Genomic DNA, 18,939 nt, shown 5'->3' with positions numbered 1-18,939 from the left:
GTCCTCTTCTTTCACCAACAGTTTCAGTGGTAACAGAAAGGTTGACACGTCAAAATATTCTCCTATCTCCATACATCTTCACTGTTCAGTTCCTTCTGCATTCTTCCCCACCATTCTCTTCCATCTTCATTCCTCTTCTTTTCTCCTACATCCTTTTCTCCTCTCGACCTCCATATTCAGCCTCATCTGCCATCACCATCCTCCACCGTCCATCCGCAGCTACCTGTCTTGCGTCTCGGCCAGATTTCCTCGTAACCCTCGTGGAGAAATCAAAATTACATGGTTAGAGAAGACATGGGTGAAAGAATACTAGGTGCGTGCGTGCATATAATATGTGTGTGTGTGTGTGTGTGTGTGTGTGTATTTAACTAGTTGTACCTAGTTGTAATTTTACAGGGCCTGGGCTTACGCTCGTGTGGTCCCGTCTCCATATTTGTACCTGTCCAGTTTTTCCTGAAAGTTGTGCACACTCTTCGCCGATACTACATCCTCACTTAGTCTGTTCCAAACCTCTATGTTTCTTTGCGGGAAGCTATATTTTTTTGTCTCTCAAGCATCTTCCTTTTCTCAATTTTTTACTGTGTCCTCGTGTGTTGCTGGTGTTTCTTACTTCTCTTAGTAGCAACTCCTCGTTATCTACTTCTTTCATTTTATTCCACAATTTATTAATTAGTATTAGGTGTGTGTGTGTGTGTGTGTGTGTGTGTGTGTGTGTGTGTGTCATTGCTCGCATGCCCTTGGCAGTTCTATGAGTGTGCTGTGTTGTTGTTATGACTTTCTGGCTGACTTATATATATATATATATATATATATATATATATATATATATTTATATATATATATATATATATATATATATATATTTATTTATTATCATGTATATATGAATATGTCGAAACACCATGGCAGTGCCGCGGTGTTTCGACACATAGTCATACATTCATATTATACATGATAATATATATATTACACCCTCAGGCTGCCCGCTAGGTTTGCCTGGTTAATTGACTGACAGAATGACTGACTTAAGCTGATTGGGTGGATGGCTGACAGATTGCTTTACTAACTAGCTGGCTGTCTGTTATGCCATTCATAGACTTGGAAAATACATTTATGTCGACCGTATCAAATTATCCTGTGCTTTTCAGTATCACACACACACACACACACACACACACACACACACACGTGCGCGCGCCCAAAGTTCGTTATACTTGTAAAAGTAAAAGACAAGTTTTTGACCTCCCACTACGGCAAGCTGTGATATAGTAGGAGTGACTGATAAAAAGCAGAGAGAGAGAGAGAGAGAGAGAGAGAGAGAGAGAGAGAGAGAGAGAGAGAGAGAGAGAGAGAGAGAGAGAGGAAGACTTTTTTCCTCACATTTAGCCTAGCACTCAGTACGCATCGTATTAGCTTCTCCAAACACAAGGCTAATTTGTACACGTTTATGATGTTTTCATATGAAAATAATTTGAAAATTTTGTTCACTCGGCATATTTGCTAGAAAATGAATGTTAATTAAGACTTAGTATGTTTAAACGTTGCACTGGCATCGGAATTATTATTATTATTATTATTATTATTATTATTATTATTATTATTATTATTATTATTATTATTATTATTATTATTATTATTATTATTATTATTATTATTATTGTTATTATTAATAATAATATTATCATCATCATCCTCGATGATTATTTTCTGGCAGTAGTAGTCATAGCAGTAGTAGTAGTAGTAGTAGGTAGTAGTAGTAGCAGTAGTAGTAGTAGTAGCAGTAGTAATAGTTATAGTAGTAGTGTAAGTACTAGTAGTAGTAGTAGTAATAATAATAGTAGCAGCAGTAGTAAAAGTAGTAGTAGTAGTAGTAATAATAGTATGTAGCAGTACCATTAGTAGTAATGTTTGTCGTAGCTGTAAAAATACCACTCTCAGCACAGCGCTGTTTTATCCGTCACTTCCACTATACCACAGTTCGCCGTATATGGTAAGTCTGTAACTTGTTTTTTACTCTTTCAAGTAGGCTACGTATTACAAACTTTGTGTGTGTGTGTGTGTGTGTGTGTGTGTGTGTGTGTGTGTGTGTGTGTGTGTGTAAAACTAAAAAAAAAAAAAAGGGGGGGGGGGAAATGTGTCACAATCTACATGTATATTACATGTTTTTCAAATCAGCCTGCTAACTTTATAAATCAAATGCTCACTCGACAGAACAAATATGTCCCATTTTGCGAGAAGCGACGTAACACTAATAAAAGTCAACCGTGGTTAAACAACGAAAATAAACATTCTGTTAACGAAAGAAATTGATTCTACAGGCTAAAGAAAGTGCAAAACATGCCTGAAAATAATTGACTTTATCAGCCAGACGACGAGTGAAAAGTGAAAATATTGCCGCCAACTGTAAAACTAATCCGAGTCTTTCTTCAGTTATATAAGCAACGAAAAGGCGATCAGAACAGGGATTGGACCCATAACTGACAACGTTGGTAAATTAGTAACTGAAAGCCAACGCGTTGCGAACTTATTAAACAATTATTTTTCATCGATATGCAAAACTGCCCGTCTTACCACCACTTCCATCAATATCAGCGATGACAATAGTATTAACGACAATCCCATGCAGACCTTGCCCGACTTTGTAATAACTTCTGATGAAGTCCTATTCTACTTAAAGAAGCAAAAAGCGAAATACTCTTCTCTCTCGCAACTGTATTCGATATGTCTCTGCGACAAGGCAAAGTCCCTTCGGATTGAAAAATGATTTACGTAACACCGATTTTTAGGAAAGGAGACAAAAAGCACAGGCAATTGCAGGCCCATTAGTCTAACTTGATTAGTTGATAAGCAACTCGAGAGCATAATTTGCCACCAAGCACGCCTTCCTAGCTTTAGTAGTGTTTGCTCGAGATCGACCAGAAATCGCGACGAACATTCGCCGAATCTGAATCATTTCACGCACCGCGACGAAAAATCTTCCTGACGCCACAAAAACTAATATATCTGCATAAAAAATCATATATGAACACTTAAATATGTTGGCTAGCTTGTATTAAAGCCATTTTAAGATATCTATGTAAAAAGTTATTATTTTTATATAATTATTTCACTATATAAATCAAACTATATTAAACGCCTTATTATACATGTTATTTCCTATTTTTTATAGTATTCAACCATATTTCTTCCCATTTATATATATATATATATATATATATATATATATATATATATATATATATATATATATATATATATATATATATATATATATATATATATATATATATATATATATATATATATATATATATATATATATATATATATATATATATATATATATATATATATATATATATATATATATATATATATATATATATATATATATATATATATATATATATATATATATATATATATAGTCTGTTATCATTCCCACCCTTTTTTTATAATTTAACAATAAAACAGTTTATAATGTGCTTTCAAACTAAATATAATTTAACATATACTGGAAATACACAATTATTTCATTAAAATGACACATCTATCAATATACTACATACACTTTATAGCGCACAATATATATTAACTTTATAGTATCATTCTGTTCACATGTTTCATATATTATTAGTTTTTATGTAATCGCACATTGTCTTATTCATAAATGAGAAGAAATATGGTTGAATACTAAAAGAAAAATATGAAATAACATGTATAATAAGGCGCTTAATATAGGTTGATTTATAGTTTTTTTTTTTTTTGTTTTTTTTTTTTTTTTACGTCGCGGCCTATTGCGCCGGTAGGCTTCTTCCCGGTGGGGCCTAACGGTCGGCCCAATGATTATATAAAAATAGTAACTTTTTATATAGATATCTTAAAATGGTTTCAGTACAAGCTAGTCAACATATTAAAGTGTTCATATATGATTTTTTTTATGCAGATATATTAGTTTTTGTGGCGTCAGGAAGATTTTTCGTCGCGGCGCGTGAAATGAGTCAGATTCGGCGAATGTTCGTCGCGATTTCTGGTCGAGCTCGAGCAAAAACCACTGAAGCTAGGAAGGCGTGCTTGGTGGGAAATGAAAGCTCTTTTAATACAGATTAATAATCAGAAAAAAAATGGAAAACAGTATATAGATAAATAAGAAGTTATAAGCAAAAATCTAGGACGTGTCCAAATCGCGGCAAAAGGGCCGAAAAACAGGCTATTTTGTGAACTTAGAATCAAGCTATCAAAAAATCCTTCGAGTTGGTCAAACTACATTGCCAAGAGGAGCTACATGCAAAATTACAGCCTTCTAGAGGCAATAGCATGGCCACACTAAACGAAAACGGCAGTGTCTGGAGTTCGTCAAAATTGCTCTCGACAGGGTTTACGTTACTAGCTCTAGCGACGAAACTTCAGGGAGTAGGGAAATGTTATGCACCATATTGGAAAGCACATTGGCAGGGCTAAATCATTTGTTAAATAAGTGTTTTGAAATTCTCAAAAAATGAGCGGGTCGCTAATTATAAAATATAGCCCTTTCATTTTGCCGTCGATTGATACCAAAAAAAAATTATGTAACCTTAGAAATAAGGGGTTATGGCAATTCGCACCAAAGCGGTTGATTTTCCAAAATTCGCTGCTTAATGACAAGGGCGCCGCAAAATCAAAAGAGTAAGCTGTCCATTACTTGAAGTGTCACTGCCATTTCACATTCAAAATCCCCGCGCTAAGTCACGTGATATTTTCATATGTCTGGCAGCAGCCCGCGCCTTGTCGCGGGTACCAGATTCATCAGATAAGCATATTTTTACTACGCAAAGCAGGTGGTGCCACATATTGTCTTGTGTGAGTTTTCATATTTATCTGTTAGCGTATTTTTCATAGAGGCATAACTTACATTATTATTTTCGTATTTTTCATAGAGGCATAACTTACATTATTATTTTCAGTTTTACTAGTGACAGATTTTGTGTGTTAATTACACTTCAAGTTCACTCAATTATGTGAATCGGAAATCCTAGAAACATTACCAGAGTGTGTATGAATGAATACAAAGATAAGCACATACTTTGATTAAGTTCTAAAAGTGTTTCGTTGGACAAATATAAATAAACAAAAGAATCAAAATAGACTACTGTCTCGGCCCACTACCCTCGCCTAAGACAAAATCCCTCCACCAACTTTGTACCCCTCGTGTGGTGATATTAGGTGCGCCAGTTGAATTTGATAATGATTGCTGAAGACAGAAAGGCCATAATGAGAACTTTCCCTTGTATTTACAGAATAATACAATACCCTGAGAGCATTAACTTCTTCACAGAGTGTAGGGCTAAACCTACTGTTTACAGTAGTGCATTTTGCTGTGAGATTGTAAGTCAAAGAAGAAAGAAAATTACATTATCTATTGGACAGTGAGCAGCAGTTACCAACCAGAAAGATTTCTCGCTGAACTGTTATTAATTTTATCTTCGCTTATTTTTCTCACCACTACTGCAGTAGCCTCCAAGAGAGGCCTTTGGAGGTCTTTCAACCGATCAATGGGTACCGCTGGGTCTTCACACATCACACCCCAATCCCGCTCGCTCTTTGTCAAATGAATTGTCTTTCAAGCTGAGAGGCATGAACCTCAACCTGCCAGGCCTTAGCCTGTCTATCTACGTATCTAGTTATGTGTGTGTGTGTGTGTGTGTGCGTGTGTGTGTGTGTGTGTGTGTGTGTGTGTGTGTGTGTGTGCGTGGGTGCGTGTGCGTGCGTGCGTGTGCGTGTGTGTGATAGAAATACCTAAAAATATTTTACTTGAGGAATAAGGGAATTAACATTGAAAGCGAGTACCCAAAAACTCTACTATTTGTAAATTAAAGTGTTTACTCCCTCATATACTTGGCTTATCCCTCTTCACCCTCTCCCTTGCCGATTTACCCCCACGTTGTCTCCCTTTCACATACCTTTTTTTCCCTCACGCCTTCTCTTCCTCTTCTTCACCTACCTGCCTATTCTCCTCTCCCTTCTCCCTAATTTTCATCCCTCACCCCTTCTTTCCTATATCTTTCTTCATCCCTTACCTGTATTCCTTATCCTTTTCACCCTCTTCCAAACTCTTATCATTCGGCCTTTCTCACTCTCTCCCTCATTCATTCTCTCCTCTCAGACTCTTCTCCCCTCACCCTTTACCTCCTCTCCCCGCACGCAGCCCTCCTGCTGATGTACCTGCCCATGGCCGCCTTGGGCTACCTGGAGTTCGGCAGCGGCGTGCAGGTGAACGTTCTGCTGATGGTGCACGGCCCGTCCGTCACGGCGGTGGAGGTGCTCATGTTCGTCAACAATCTCTTCACCTACGTGCTCATCATAAATCCGTTCTCGCAGTCACTGGAAGAGGCCGCGTCCCTCCCCACACGTGAGTTCCTCCTCCTCCTCCTCCTCCTCCTCTTTTTCGTTCTCTTTTTATCTGTCTTTGTCTGTGTCTGTGTCTGTCCGTGTCTGTGTCTGTCCGTGTCTGTGTTTGTGTCTGTCCGTGTCTGTGTCTATCCGTGTCTGTGCCTGTCTGTGTCTGTGTCTGTCCGTGTCCGTGTCTGTGTCTGTCCGTGTCTGTGTCTATGTCTGTGTCTGTGTCTATGTCTGTGTCTGTGTCTATGTCTGTGTCTGTCCGTGTCTGTCTATGTCTGTCCGTGTCTGTGTCTATGTCTGTGTCTGTCCGTGTCTGTGTCTGTCCGTGTCCGTGTCTCTCTCTCTCTCTCTCTCTCTCTCTCTCTCTCTCTCACTGGACGTAGTCTATCTTGATTTCCAGAAAGCGTTTGATAAAGTCCCACATCATAAATTACTTTACAAATTAAAGCAAATAGGTATTGACGGTCAGGTAAACCAATGGATCGCGAATTGGTTGAGCAACAGACAACAAAGAGTAGTGATTGACGGATTTAACTCAGAGTGGGCGCCGGTCACTAGTGGCGTCCCTCAGGGCTCGGTTCTTGGCCCAGTGCTCTTCATTATTTACATCAACGACGTGGATGTTGGACTCAATAACCGCATTAGTAAATTTGCAGACGACACAAAGATTGGTAACTCTGTTCTCATTGACGAAGACAAAGCCTCCAAGAAGACTTGTATAAAATTTCAGTTTGGTCTGATAAATGGGAGATGGCCTTTAATGCAGGTAAGTGCCAGGTTCTTCAAGTTGGAACGAGGAATAAGAAGTTTGATTACGAAATGCGCGGCGTTAAACTCAAAAGCGTTCAAGGTTGCGTCAAGGACTTGGGGGTCAAAATAGCGTCAAACCTCAAATTCTCACAGCAATGCATCGATGCAGCAAATAAAGCGAACAGAATGTTGGGCTTCATTAAAAGAAACTTTTTATTTAAGAATAAAGATGTAATACTCCCGCTCTACAACAGTTTAGTCAGACCCCACTTGGAATATGCGGTACAGTTTTGGTCTCCCCACCATGCAAAGGATATTGCTAAATTAGAAGGTGTTCAGCGTCGGGCAACGAAAATGATCCCTTCCTTGCGCAACAAATCCTACGAAGAAAGGCTTTCTACCCTTAACATGTTCTCTCTTGAGAAACGTCCCCTCTGAGGAAAACTGATCGAATGTTTTAAAATACTTAATGGTTTCACGAATGCAGACAGATCAACATTGTTTATGATCGATTACACTTTGCGCACGAGGAACAATGGCGTAAAACTCAGATGTAAACAAGTAAATTCAGACTGCACCAAATTTTTCTTCACCAACGTTGTAGTGCGAGAATGGAATAAGCTCCCACCATCAGTGGTCCAGTGTAACACGATTGACTCCTTCAAAAATAAGCTCGACCGTCACTTCCTTCAACTTAATATCAACTAGAGTAGAAATGCAACGTTTTGGAGTCTTCTGATTAATGTAAAATCACTTAGGTTTAAGGACAGACCACCAAGTCTGGACCATGGGGTCTGTGTGGTCTGATTTTCTATGTAAATCTATGTAAATCTCTCTCTCTCTCTCTCTCTCTCTCTCTCTCTCTCTCTCTCTCTCTCTCAAAAGCGTTCAGTGCGTTAAGGACTTGGGGGTCAAAATCGCGTCAAACCTCAAATTCTCACAGCAATGCATCGATGCAGCAAATAAAGCGAACAGAATGTTGGGCTTCATTAAAAGAAACTTTTTATTCAAGAATAAAGATGTAATACTTCCACTCTACAATAGTTTAGTCAGACCCCACATGGAATATGCGGTACAGTTTTGGTCTCCCCACCATGCAAAGGACATTGCTGAATTAGAAGGTGTTCAGCGTCGGGCAACGAAAATGATCCCTTCCTTGCGTAACAAATCTTACGAAGAAAGGCTTTCCACCCTTAATATGTTCTCTCTTGAGAAACGTCGCCTCCGAGGAAAACTGATCGAATGTTTTAAAATACTTAATGGTTTCACGAATGTAGACAGATCAACATTGTTTATGATCAATGACACTTTGCGTACGAGGAACAATGGTGTAAAACTCAAATGTAGACAAGTAAATTCAGACTGCACCAAATTTTTCTTCACTAACGTTGTAGTGCGAGAATGGAATAAGCTCCCACCGTCAGTGGTCCAGTGTAACACGATTGACTCCTTCAAAAACAAGCTTGACCGTCACTTCCATCAACTTAATATCAACTAGAGTTGAAATGCATCGTTTTGGAGCCTTCTGATTAATGTAGAATCACTTAGGTTTGGACAGACCACCTAGTCTGGACCATGGGGTCTGTGTGGTCTGATTTTCTATGTAAATCTCTCTCTCTCTCTCTCTCTCTCTCTCTCTCTCTCTCTCTCTCTCTCTCTCTCTCTCTCTCTCTCTCTCTCTCTCTCTCTCTCTCTCTCTCTCTCTCTCTCTCTCTCTCTCTCTCTCTCTCTCTCTCTCTCTCTCTCTCTCTCTCTCTCTCTCTCTCTCTCTCTCTCTCTCTCTCTTCAATTCAGACTGTTACTCCGCTTTCCTCCTCCGTTTCCTTCCTCTGTTGTGCATTCCCTCGTTCTTCCTTCCTTTCTCAATTATTCCTCTGTCCTTCCCCTTCTCCGTCCCTTTGTTCCTCACTGACTTCTCCCTCGCCTGTGTCCAGACTCGTCACCTCATTTAAACTTGTTGCCGGGCTTCCAAAGTCTTATTGGAGAGTGTGTGTGCACGTGAACCCTTGACACAGGAGGATCGCAGGCATGCAAAGTATGTTATTGAAACTGTGATGAGAAACAGGACAACTCGCATGCAAGGGGATAGGGAAAATAAAGAGAAAGAGGGAGAGGAAAAAGCATATATTATCGCGAAGTGAAGCGTAGGTTAATAACAGCAAATATAAAGCTTAAAAATATGCAGCCTCGGCGTGACCAGCATGGCCACGCGTGTGACATGAGAAGAAAGGAATCTTGTGTACTTACATGGAAGAGCCTTGCGGAGGTGATGCGTCACAGACTGCTTGTGAGGGAGTGTTTGGGGTGTTAACTTTGAGGCTCCGGTCTGCACAGTAGTTATAACCCGTCCCTTCGTCCTCCAAGGTTGTGACAGGTGTCTCTCGCGGCTGAAATATGATTTTTTTTTTTACAACAAAGGAGACAGCTCAAGGACACAAAGAAAAGTAAACAGTAATAAAAAAATTAAAAAAACGCTACTCGCTGCTCACAAAAAGAATCTAAAGAGGTGTCCAGATACCCTTCTCTTGAAAGAGTTCAAGTCGTAGGCAAGAGGAAATACTATTAAATATACTATTAAAAATAATACTAAATATATTTCTCTTTTTCCCGAGGGTAAGTTGTATATGATATAATATTAGCAGACAACTTTACAAGCAGAGGTGGGCAAGTGGGGTACTTAGTGCGGTAGTGCGGTAGTACCGCATCACAAAAAAGTACCACACTACCGCACTACCGCAAAATTTCTGAAAATACCGCACTACCGCGGACCGCACTAAAAAATCCTGCGGTACTTTTTTGCGGTACTTTGAAAACTATCGAATATATTTGCAGCGCGGCATGCTCACAGATTTTTTTTTTTTTTTTTTTTTTTTTTTTACAGTGAATCGGACTCCATTAGTCAATCGGTATCAGTCATCAGCATCAGTGATTCAGTCATTCTGACTTTTCAGTTATTGTTCAAAATTAAATACTAAATAGATAGACTAAACTACTACACTGCAAGTCTTCTTTAACCCGCGCAGTGCCGGCCATTTCAACCCGGACCCGTCCGTGGTGCAGGTCGATTTTTCATTTTTTTTTTTTAAGCATGTTTCCTTTGTTTGGATAGCCAGGACAGGCACTGAAGTATTTTTTTTTATTTTGACTACCGCTACCGCAGTACCGCATACCGCGTACCGCACTGGGAAAGAAAAAACTGGGACCGCACTACCGCAACCGCTCTACTCCGGAAAAAGCACCGTACTACCGCAACCGTACTACTGATTTTTCAGTACCGCGCCCACCTCTGGTTGCAAGGCTATATTGTTGTTAATTTTATAGTCCTTCGATCTCTTACATAGGTTTTGCTTATGTTATACACGTTGACTTTAAATACTCATCCTTCACACTTGACTCCCATCGGGAATGCAATATCAGTGCCGCCTTTCGCTTTGTTATCTAGTCTAGGGAATAGTTGTGGTACAGAATGGTGGCAGAAAGTTCGCCTCCTTTAGTGGCTACCCTCGTAACTCAGAGGTTAGTGTTTTCCTGTTCCTTTGGTTCTTTTTGAGTCCAATATTATAGTTATCCTAAGTCTTTCGTGATTATTATATAACCTTAACACATCGATCTCTCAGGATTTAGCGTTGCTAACTGGAGTCCTTCGTGTCCGCAAGCTTACTCTATTCTCTTGGTACCTCAGGATTCAGTAGAACAGCTGGCGATATCCTATATATATATATATATATATATATATATATATATATATATATATATATATATATATATATATATATATATATATATATATATATATATATATATATATATATATATATATATATATATATATATATATATATATATATATATATATATATATATATATGATATACTCACCCTGTCCTTCACACTGCAACAGTATAGTCAACAGAAGTTTTCACTTCTGTAGGAATACCTTCAGCAGGATAAGGTAATACATTTGGCAGGATGCTTCAATACTGTAAGATCACTCTGCGCCCCTCCCTTCCCAGTCCTTCAGAGGCCATGCCTTAATTAGGAGTCCTTCGTGACTATAAAATGGCATAGTCATCTCCGGAGCCTCGGAATTTATTAGTGTGGCTGATTGATTAATTGAAAAATTAGTGTATTTCTTTTTAAAAAGGTGTGTATACTTAAACTTTATTTTTATCACATTATAGTATATTTATATATAAGTGCGGGGGAGCGGTTTCGTACGTGCGTGCGTGCCTGTGTGTGTGTGTGTGTGTGTGTGTGTGTGTGTGTGTGTATACATGCATGCATGCATGCATGTGTGCCTGTGTGTGTGTGTGTGTGTGTGTGTGTGAGAGAGAGAGAGAGAGAGAGAGAGAGAGAGAGAGAGAGAGAGAGAGAGAGAGAGAGAGAGAGAGAGAGAGAGAGAGAGAGAGAGAGAGAGAGAGAGAGAGTGTGTGTGTAATGTAAGAATCTAACAAATAAGATGTACATCATGAGTACAGGATGACCTGTTCCCCCGCTCCTCCAGGGTTCGGGTGGCGGCGGAGCATCCTGCGCACCAGCCTGGTGGTGGCCGGCGTCCTCGTCGGCCTGGCGGTGAAAAACTTTGGCCGCATCCTCAACTTGATCGGCAGTTTCTCCGTGCCGCTCCTCACCTTCGTCCTGCCGCCCATCTTCTACATCCGTCTCTGTGACTCCAAGGAACGCAGTGACTGGCCTGAGAGGTAAAGTATATCATGTATTTTCTTAATTAGTAAATGTATATAGGGAGTTTAAAGGCATTTTGTGTGTGCGTTTTACGTTTTATATTTATACATCTTAGTCGAGCTATTTTTTTGTTACCTATTGAATGTACTCAGCCATAGGGAAGAAATCTGTCCGTTTATTCGTAAAATGCTGACCACAGTGTGGAAACGTGATGACAACAATAATAAACACTTAAATATTAATTCATAATAATAGTAATAATAATAATAAAGATATTAATCAATAATAATAATAATAATAATAATAATAATAATGATAATAATAATAATGATAATAGCAAATATTATTATTATCATTATTATTATTATTATTATTATTATTATTATTATTATTATTATTATTATTATTATTATTATTATTATTATTATTATTATTGTTATTATTATTATTATTATTATTATTATTATTATTATTATTATTATCATTATTATCATTATTATTATTATTATTATTATCATTATCATTATTATTATTATTATTATTATTATTATTATTATTATTATTAGTAGTAGTAGTAGTAGTAGTAGTAGTAGTAGTAGTAGTAGTAGTAGTAGTAGTAGTAGCAGCAGTAGCAGCAGTAGTGGTAGTAGAAGTAGTAGTATAGCAGTAGTAGTAGTAGTAGTAGTAGTAGTATATTTTTTATAGTAGTAGTTGTAGTATATTGTTTGCATTTTCTTAGCTCTTCTTTGTAGGCTGTGTAGGTTTTTCTCTCAATTTTTGTTAACCTTTGACCATGGATGTCTTATTTTTTTTCTACAGCAGAGGAAACAGCTCAAGGGCAAAAAAAAAAAAGGAAACAATAATGAAAAAAAAGCCCGCTACTCGCTGCTCCTGTAAAAGAGTTTAGCGGAGTGGCCAAAAAATAGGTCAAGTTCGAATTCGGGAGGAGAGGTGTCCTGATACCCTTCTCTTGAAAGAGTTCAAGTCGTAGGCAGGAGGAAATACAGATAAAGGAAGATTGTTCCAGAGTTTACCTGCGTGAGGGATGAAAGACTGCATGAAGATGCTGGTTAACTCGTGCGTAAGAGATTTGGACAGTAAAGGGATGAGCTTGAGTAGAAAGTCGTGTGCGGCGAAGCCGCGGGAGGGGGGGGAGGCATGCAGTTAACAAGTCCATGTTGGAAGCACTCGGCTCCCGCTCTTTCTCTTTGTCTGTCTGGCCGCGGTAGACTCTTGCGACCACCCGCAGCTCGAAATTAATCAAGAACTTTAATTGGGAAAAGCTAGATTTGGCAGTGAAAGCGATAATTGTGTTGTGACGTGTTGTGTTCCGCCTCTATCTGGGCGTCGCCTGGAGCAGCTGATTCGACGCGGTTTTGGAATGAAATGGAAATCCAATCTTTTATACATCGTTCTTAACACAGCAGACGGGTGGCACGTCATGAATTAATTAATTAATGAGTGAAAATTGGAGGCACCGCAGCGCCAAGGTCATGAAGATGTGGATATGAATACAAATAATCAACAGAAACATATTGGTCATCATTATAAATGGGTTAAAAAAGCAGGAGGAAAATGTAACTGTGATAATAACAGTGAAATGAGACGAGGAACGGGATGGGAGAGTCAGAGTGCATTCACTGTAACAAGTTAGGTCTTGTTTTGCAAGAACTTCCAAATAACAGCTTTCCTTGTAGACCTTTAGTTTAAGTTTTAGTTTTTTACAGGGTACAAGTTATAGTCTTCCCTGGGAACCCCGTGTAATTATTCTTTTACCCAAGAACTGCCAAATTAAAGATTTTTCATAATTATCAAAATTGTATAGTTGTCAAGAGCTCTAATTTCCAAGTTATAGTTATCTCTGGAGTCTAAGGTCATTATAATGATGTAGAGGCATCCATAGGTGAAGCCTACGAGCTGGAGGGGCTGGGGGGGCTGTAGCCCCCCCCCCCCAGATTTGGACAGACCAAGATTTTTCGGGCAGAGTATCCATCGTAGCAACCTAACAAGACTGTTGAACTGGCGGCTCGTGAGACAACTCCGACCCTTGAGTGGCATATTTCAGTAATAGCTATTATGTAGTTAGTATTACATTAATTATATATATATATATATATATATATATATATATATATATATATATATATATATATATATATATATATATATATATATATATTATTTTTTTATTTATTTATTTAGTTATTCATTTTTAACGACAGATGAAGCAGCTCAAGGGCAAAAAAAGGAAGCAATAATATAAAAAAAAGCCGCTATTCACTGCTCCCACAAAAAGCGTTCAGAGGAGTGACCAAAAGAGGTCAACTTCGGAAGAAGAGGTGTCCTGATACCCTTCTCTTGAAAGAGTTCAGGTCGTAGGCAGGAGGAAATACAGATGAAGGAAGATTGTTCCAGAGTTTACCTGCGTGAGGGATGAAAGAGTGAAGATGTTGGTTAACTCGTGCGTAAGGGATTTGGACAGTAAAGGGATTAGTTTGAGTGGAAAGTCTCGTGCGAGAGATGTGAAGTTTCCACCTCACCCCCACACCCCTCACCCCCACACCCAACATCCAACACCCCCCACACACACCTCATCCCCCCACACCCAACACTCCCACACCTTACCCCCCCTCACACAACACCCCCACACCTTACCCCCACACCCCCACACCTCACCCAACACCCCCATACCTCATCCCCCACACCCAACACCCCCACACCTCACTCCCACACCCCACACCTCCACACCTCACCCAACACCCCCACACCCAACATCCCCACACCTCACCCCCACACTCAACACCCCACACCTCGCCCCCACACCCAACATCCCCACCTCACCCCACACCAAACACCCCACACCTCACCCCACACACTCAACACCCCACACCTCACCCCACACCCAACACCCCCACACCTCATCCCCACACCCAACACCCCACACCTTACCCCCTCACACACCCCACACACCCCCCCTCACCCAACACCCCATCCCCACACCCGACACCCCCACACCCAACACCTCCACCTCACCCCCTCACCCAACATCCCCACACTCAACACCCCACACCTCACCCCCACACCCAACACCCCACACCTCATCCTCCACCTCACCCCCACACTCAACACCCCACACCTCACCCCACACCTGACACCCCACACCTCACCCCCACACCCAACACCCCACACCTCATCCTCCACACCTCACCCCCACACCAAACACCCCCACACCTCACCCCCCTCACCCAACACCCCACACCTCACAGCCCCCCCACACCCCTCAACCCACAACTTCCCTACCTCCAACATTAATAACAGCTCTTTGATAATGCGTCCTCGGCGGCCCCTGATAACGAGTACGCAATGCATGAGTGCAGTACCCGACCGATCACAGATATTAATGAATACACGTAATTGAAAGGCCAACAGACCCGCGCCTGCAGTGGATCAAAAGAGCTAATCCTTCGGTGTCGTTAGAAAGAAAATTAGTTTATTATGATGTGATTGAGTGTATTTTAAACGCTCCTGCTGCTGGTTTTGATTGAAATATCCACATTAAAATACAAGATTGATTGGTTTAGAAATTCTCATGCAACACGTCTAATTAACCTGAGGACCAGGCTGAGGTTTTTTTTCAGGAGGAGGAACGAGAAGAGGAAGTTGGATCCCAACTAAGAAACTATCTGATTTTGCTGTTCAGGTAACTCACTCTTGCACTTCCCTCCTCCATATTTGAAAGTGATAAGTTTCACCATAAAACCGAAGCAAACGAATCCATAGGTTCCTTTTGACTAAAAAGTCTCGAACAGCAGGTTCAGTAAGTGATGATAAGTCCATCTAGATAAGTTAGTGAACCTTTAATGGTAGGTGTAACAACATTTTGGTACTGATGTGAAGGTTCTTGCAACTTGCAAAACCACGCTAACTTTAATGTAATGAAAAGTAAATAAATAACATTTATCTGCACAACTTTTAAAGATAGGTGTAATAAACAGTTTGGTACTGATGTGAGGGTTCCCGCAGTTTGCAATACCACGCTAACTCTACAGTATTGAAAAAGTAAGTGAATAACAATAACATGCACATGTTACTGTTACTGTTGTTGGTACGTCCGACGACAACTACGCGGGGAAATACTACTAGGGGTGTTTGCCAATATCTGGGAGGAGTGATTTAAGTAACGAGCAGGGAGCACACCTAAAAACGCTTTTCTTCGGCGCCGACTTGTGTTTATTATCAGAGCCTGGTAAACGAAGTTATCTGGATTACCTCAGAATATTCTTCATGAGATTTCCCCGGTTACCAATGGGGGAAGAACAGCTACGTGGATAATGTGCCAACTAGTACATCCCAATCTGTAGTCAGACTCAGGACTACATAGCCAAGAATGGAAACCACTGCAAGGGACTTCTTTAAGTACGAGTCGGGTCTAGGATCGTTTTACTGCGTCGCCGACCCCAACAGACAGACTGATGAATGTCGCGCAAAGCAGTTTCCAGTGTTTTCAGTTAGTTTGTATCAGGGTCGTAAAGATATTGCATAAACCCAAACAGATCGCATCAAAAAAAATTTGAAGGCCATTGCACTACACTGGCGGGGGAAGGGGCGGACCCAATGAAAACAAATCCAAGTTAATCAAAAGCATCACGAGTAAACGTTTGAACCGACATGAAACAATTGCATGACCGTCTTTGATTTCTGATTTGTGGAGTGGGAGAGCTAGGGATAGGGGTAAACAGGTAACGGAAATACAGCTGTTTTGAAGAAGTAGCAAATTAGATATCGATATAGAAGCAATGAAAAAGAAAACCGAGTCGTGAGTAACAAGTAAGCTCCGATATTGCGGCAGGCTGCCGGACAGAGGAAAGATGTGGGGTTCTTGAAAGGTCTGGACTTCCGAAAATCCCGTAAATTCTCAGCAATAAAAAAATATAAAATAAAATAACTGAAAATTGAGTTATCAGACTCACAGCCCCTCTAGTCCTTATTTATTTAAATATCTGACCAGTCACATCTCTCATAGGGTAAGCAAAAGCCAGATAAACCTGCTCTTAAGTTTACTGAAAACAACAAAGAAACTCGCTGGAAATTAAGAATAATTAATTAACACCAAGCACACAGCAACTTAGTAGCTATCCTAAAACATCCTAGCAAATGGTTACTTAGCTGTAGGTGGAGAAGAGGGAAGCCACACCCTGATCTGCCTCGTGTCTGGAGCCTTGCAGTCCTTCTTCAATCCTCTCTCGTTCCTCACTGCAACGCGCGGTGCCCTCCTTCCTCCCACGGGTTTCCCTGACCTGAGTACATAGTCACTCTGGACTTGCGAGTACTACAAGGCTGAAAAACCCGGAGGCTGGGAAGGGACGTCCGCTCGCATCGCATGGTTGGAAAATGGCGGCGGTCCCACAATGCTCCGCGCGCCGGCCGCGGTCAAGATGCCAGCTCTTGCCATACTGACATCTCGTTTTCTGTGCAACACTTACGCTAAAACGCCCTAACGGCTATGGATTGTTATTTATTAATAACCTAACACATGCAATTGGTCATAGTGGGTCATGCATCCCACACATAGCTCAGCGTTGGCAGAAATAACGAATATGATTTGAAAAGCTCGCTGCTTCCCGCCTTCTAGTTTTCCCGCCTGATCTGTGACTCTTCCCGCTCTCTCAATCAAAATGGCGGGGACTCCCGCGGTAATTTTCCACAGGCCACTCCCTGAATAATGAAATCATGACAAAAATATTGCGATGAAGATGGAAGAATTTCATAGATATTCAGACTACGCAGACCCTATGGTACAGACCAAGTGATTTATCCTTAAACCTAAGTGAAACATCAAAAGGCCACGCAGACTTGCTTCTCTGCCGTAGAGAATATAAAGGTAAAGCAAGTGGCGATAGTTTGTTTTTCAATTAATTAATCGTGTTGCACTGAACCAGTGAGAGAGAGAGAGAGAGAGAGAGAGAGAGAGAGAGAGAGAGAGAGAGAGAGAGAGAGAGAGAGAGAGAGAGAGAGAGAGAGAGAGAGAGAGAGAGAGAGAGAGAGAGAGAGAGAGAGAGAGAGAGAGAGAGATTACAGAGAGAGGAAAAGAGGAAGTTCAAGCCGCACAAAAACTCGCTGGGGCGTGACGGAAAGTTAAGATTTTTTTTCCCGGTGTATATTTCGAGAAAGTTTCCACTAAACTTTCCCATCTAACACGGCAATGCAAAACTCCATAGGCTGTAGGAAGCGTGTGTGTTATGGCGGAGGTCTGAGCCATTGAGGTAATGCAAACGTCAAGTGTAGGCAAAAACAGTGTGACGCTGGCGTTAGAACATTATTATCGTATTTCTTGGGAGTAAGTAAAAGCATTGCCATAGGTTGTAGGTGTGCGATTTTTTATAGTCTGGGTCTTGGATAAATCAGTCAATAAGAGTATATATCGGGGAACGTGTTGCCTTCCTCTGAGCAAGTCTTCCTACCTTCCCATCACACAAGTAAATTATGGCAGGATTCATCGCATTACTCGAGCCACGAGCTTGGTGTGAATTCCCCTGGCATCATCCGCATAGGATTGTCCCTTTCAAGAACAACCCGATGAGCATGGCCAACTTCTGGGCAGCGTGCCACTTACTTATATAGCTAGAGTTGGTGTTCACGGACAATGTTTGTAATAGACTTCGATCCAGTCTCAAGGAGTACTCGCTGATTGATGGCAACAATATCGTTGTATTTTGTCTTGAGTGGAAAGATAATCGTTGTAACTTTTTTTTTTTTTTTTACGTAGTTACCCAGGTTTTCAGCGATGGAAACTTACTAGTAATATGGGAAAAACGGATATCGTAGAATTTTCAAATTGTTTTAGTCTTGAGATTTCCGCCTTGAAAATATTTAACAGGTAGGAGAGGTGAAATAAAATAGAAGGAAGGCTGTTATAGAGTGTAACAGTGAAGGATTCCTGTTATATGAGTGTTCGGTGTAAGTGTTGGGGTGTAAGCTTCAGTGCGGTGTAAGAAAGATCGTTATGATGTATATCTGTAGGTGAGCATGATAGATTTGGTAGTACGAGTTTGAGTTTGGTGCAAGACTCATGTAGAATGACATCCCCTAACATCAAGTGCCGATTATAAGTTATTTTGGCCTAAGTCA

At 40.4% G+C, this 18,939-nt stretch overlaps 1 protein-coding gene across 2 annotated transcripts in view; it reads left to right on the top strand.

Moving 5' to 3' along the window:
- Positions 1–18,939, top strand: part of LOC127008533 (uncharacterized) — a 129,388-nt gene that overhangs the window by 109,323 nt on the left and 1,126 nt on the right. For both annotated transcript variants that reach the window (XM_050880700.1, XM_050880704.1), the window contains exons 7-8: positions 6,185–6,388; positions 11,633–11,828. In XM_050880700.1, the coding sequence (XP_050736657.1) occupies positions 6,185–6,388; positions 11,633–11,828 (400 nt within the window). The remainder of the gene's footprint in view (positions 1–6,184; positions 6,389–11,632; positions 11,829–18,939) is intronic.

This window comes from Eriocheir sinensis, chromosome 4 (genome assembly GCF_024679095.1).
Source record: "Eriocheir sinensis breed Jianghai 21 chromosome 4, ASM2467909v1, whole genome shotgun sequence".
Classification (NCBI taxonomy): domain Eukaryota; kingdom Metazoa; phylum Arthropoda; class Malacostraca; order Decapoda; family Varunidae; genus Eriocheir; species Eriocheir sinensis.
Note: the sequence above shows the minus strand (reverse complement) of the source record. Positions and strands in the feature narration are given on the sequence as shown.